The 3122-nt window shown below is 38.0% G+C and overlaps 1 protein-coding gene across 2 annotated transcripts in view; it reads left to right on the plus strand.

The window, feature by feature from the left end:
* Positions 1-3122, plus strand: part of LOC106879387 (citramalyl-CoA lyase, mitochondrial) — a 14297-nt gene that overhangs the window by 9732 nt on the left and 1443 nt on the right. For both annotated transcript variants that reach the window (XM_014928917.2, XM_014928916.2), the window contains one exon: positions 1361-1539. In XM_014928917.2, coding sequence (XP_014784403.1) covers positions 1361-1539 — 179 coding nt within the window. The remainder of the gene's footprint in view (positions 1-1360; positions 1540-3122) is intronic.

The following is a 3122-nucleotide window of genomic DNA, read 5'->3' on the forward strand; positions in this document are numbered from 1 at the left end:
ACATATATATATCTCACACTGCACCACTGTATCAACTAGACTATCGGATGTTGTTATACACCACTGGTCACAATGCACTTCTTCACATTGTTGTAGCTTTCAAAGGATGTGACCCTGCTGGTTAAGCAAGCAGGCCACCATTCCCTCTAAATGGAATGTCAATCCATTGCAGGCTTACCTATTTATAGATGAGTTGACTAGAGCAACATCAAATGAAGTGTCTTGGTCAAGAATACAAAACATTGCTCAGTCCAGAAATTGAACTACAATCTTGTGATCATAAGTGCAACATACTTTAACCAATCTCTCTGGCTGGGTAATCATGTACCTCCTCTATAGCAAGACACCTTCTGGCTGAGTAACCGTGTACCTCCTCTATAGCAAGATACCTGTTTCTGGTTCTCTGTCCCTCTCTTTCACACTCTAACCTTTCATCAACACCTGCGCCCACTCTCCTTTCAAAGGATCTTTGTCTTGCAAGTTACTTAGTGACCCTGCTGGTGTCGCTTAAAAGGCATCTAGTCCACACTGTAAAGTGGTTGGCATTTGGAAGGGCATCCGGCTGTAGAGACCATGCCTGTGCTGGTGTCACATAAAAAGCACTTAGCCAACTCTGCAGAGAGGCTGGTGCTAGGAAGGGCATCCAGCTGTAAAAAAAAAAACATACCAAAACAGACACAGAAGTATGGTGCAGTCTTCTGCCTGGCCAGCTCCTGTCAAACTGTCCAATCCATGCCAGCATGGAAGGAGAACATTAAACAATGATGATCACACACATACACAATCATTCCCTTTACTGTGCTTCAACAGGTTGGACAGAATTTGTTGACACAGATCTTCGTCATATGCCCTTCCTGTCACCTTATTTAAATATATATATATATATATATATATATATATATATATATGTATGTATGTATATTCATCTTACATGTTTTTCCCTTGCTTCCATGAGTTATTTATTTTGAGACAGTATTTTACAGCCAGATGCTCTTTGTTACCAATCCTTACCTGTTTTACAAGGGATTCATATATATATAGAGAGAGAAAGATACAAAATAACACGGAACATGCCCAAGTTTCAGCACACTGGAATCAAACTCAAAACCACATAGTTGCAAAGTAAACTTTGTATATATATATGTGTATATAGATATATGTATGTATATATATATATATGTATATATACATGTATATGTATATATGTACATCTTAACCACACAGCCGTGCCTACTTATTTCAGCTAAAACTACAGTTCAATAACAACTTACCATAAAGTGATTAAAAACAGATAAGTTCTCTGTTTACTGCAAATTTCTCTCAGATTTTTTTCCGCAACTTCTCATCTTCATCTTTCTAGACTTAGATTCACTGAAGATACTCTGTGAGGAAGGTGCCAGAATGGGATTTACTGGGAAGCAAGTTATTCATCCTTCACAGATACCAATAGTCCAAGCAGCTTTTAATCCCTCACCAGAGAAAGTAGCATGGGCTGCAGAGCTCATTAAACAGTTTGAAGAACATCAAATCCAGGGGAAGGTTGGTTTGTTTACATTATATTGTGAGTTTTATCCATTTATCCATGCTTGCATCAATTAAGATGGGTTATATTATAGTCAAGCATTCTCACTAGAACAAACAGATATTCTAAAATGGCTGGAAAAATTTGAAGGTTTGCAGTGGTACAATGGTGGGACGTCTGCCGTGTTTACAGATGTGGTTTCGTCTCATGGGCAACCTTCGACTTTTCCCATTCAAGGGATTTTTTAATCCAATATTTACATGCTATTATTTATGAGCTCCACGTTAAAAACAATTTACTTCTACTGATCATTTTGAAGTCTCTGAATTGAATATACTTTGCTGAAGAGATTTAATAGTATCAAAACATGTTCGTTGCTTTTACCACTTTGTTTTAAAGACAATATCCACTTCTAATTGCATTGTCTTTATTTTTCCAAAATTTTGAATTAGCTGCTACTGGAGTTATCTCCCGTGCTTAACTTTATACATACATACACACACACACACACATATATTTATATCTAATATAGGATAAAATTTTCAAAAAATTTTATCAGTGGCCAGCATATTAAAAATTACTCTTTAAGGTGAAAATTATAAACAACTTATAAATAGAATTGACGATTTAAAGTCTATTCTCAGCATAGAAATTTTCTTTTCTTTTGCCCTTAACGTCCGTCTTCCACACTGGCATGGGTTGAACAGTTTGCTGGCAAGCTGAAGATTCCAGTCTGATTGAGCTTGGTTTTTATGGCTTGATGCCCTTCCTAATGCCTACCACTTTAGTGTGTGTTGGGTGCTTTTTAACGTGGCACCAGCACAAAGGCTTTTATGTGACGCTAGCTTGAGTGTTTTTATATGGCACCAGCCCTTGACTCTAGCAAACCAATCTTCTTCACCAGGGGAAGCAGCCAGCCTTAACACTTCTGCTGTGGGGAACAGGATAATGACGATGAGCTTCTTTCAGTTTCCATCTATGAAATGCACACTCACTTAAAATACTATTAGTTATTTTTGTGTCCCAACATGTCCTTTCCAAGCCCCAACAAACAACATATGTATTGCTTTGTGAACAAATTAAATAAAAGAAGAAACATAGAATATTTATTATAGACTAAGGGTCAACATTAGTATTAGAATTACGGTTGTTACATTAAAAAAAATGAATTAAACAAACTTTCACATCACTTGAAGACTTGTGTAGATGTAAAAATAACCAATATCCTTACAGTTCTGAATAGAGAAACTCATTACTTCAGTAGAAACATATTTTATTTAATATATATCATCATCATCATCGTTTAACGTCCGCTTTCCATGCTAGCATGGGTTGGACGATTTGACTGAGGACTGGTGCAACCGGATGGCTACACCAGGCTCCAATCTAATTTGGCAGAGTTTCTACAGCTGGATGCCCTTCCTAACGCCAACCACTCAGAGAGTGTAGTGGGTGCTTTTACATGTCACCCGCACGAAATGGTGTCTTTTATGTGCCACCCGCACAAGAGCCAGTCCAGGGGCACTGGCAACGATCTCGCTCGAAAACGCTACAAGACCAGTCAGGCGGTACTGGCAACGGTCACACTCAGGATGGTACA

This window comes from Octopus bimaculoides, chromosome 2, assembly GCF_001194135.2.
Source record: "Octopus bimaculoides isolate UCB-OBI-ISO-001 chromosome 2, ASM119413v2, whole genome shotgun sequence".
Taxonomy (NCBI): Eukaryota; Metazoa; Mollusca; class Cephalopoda; order Octopoda; family Octopodidae; genus Octopus; species Octopus bimaculoides.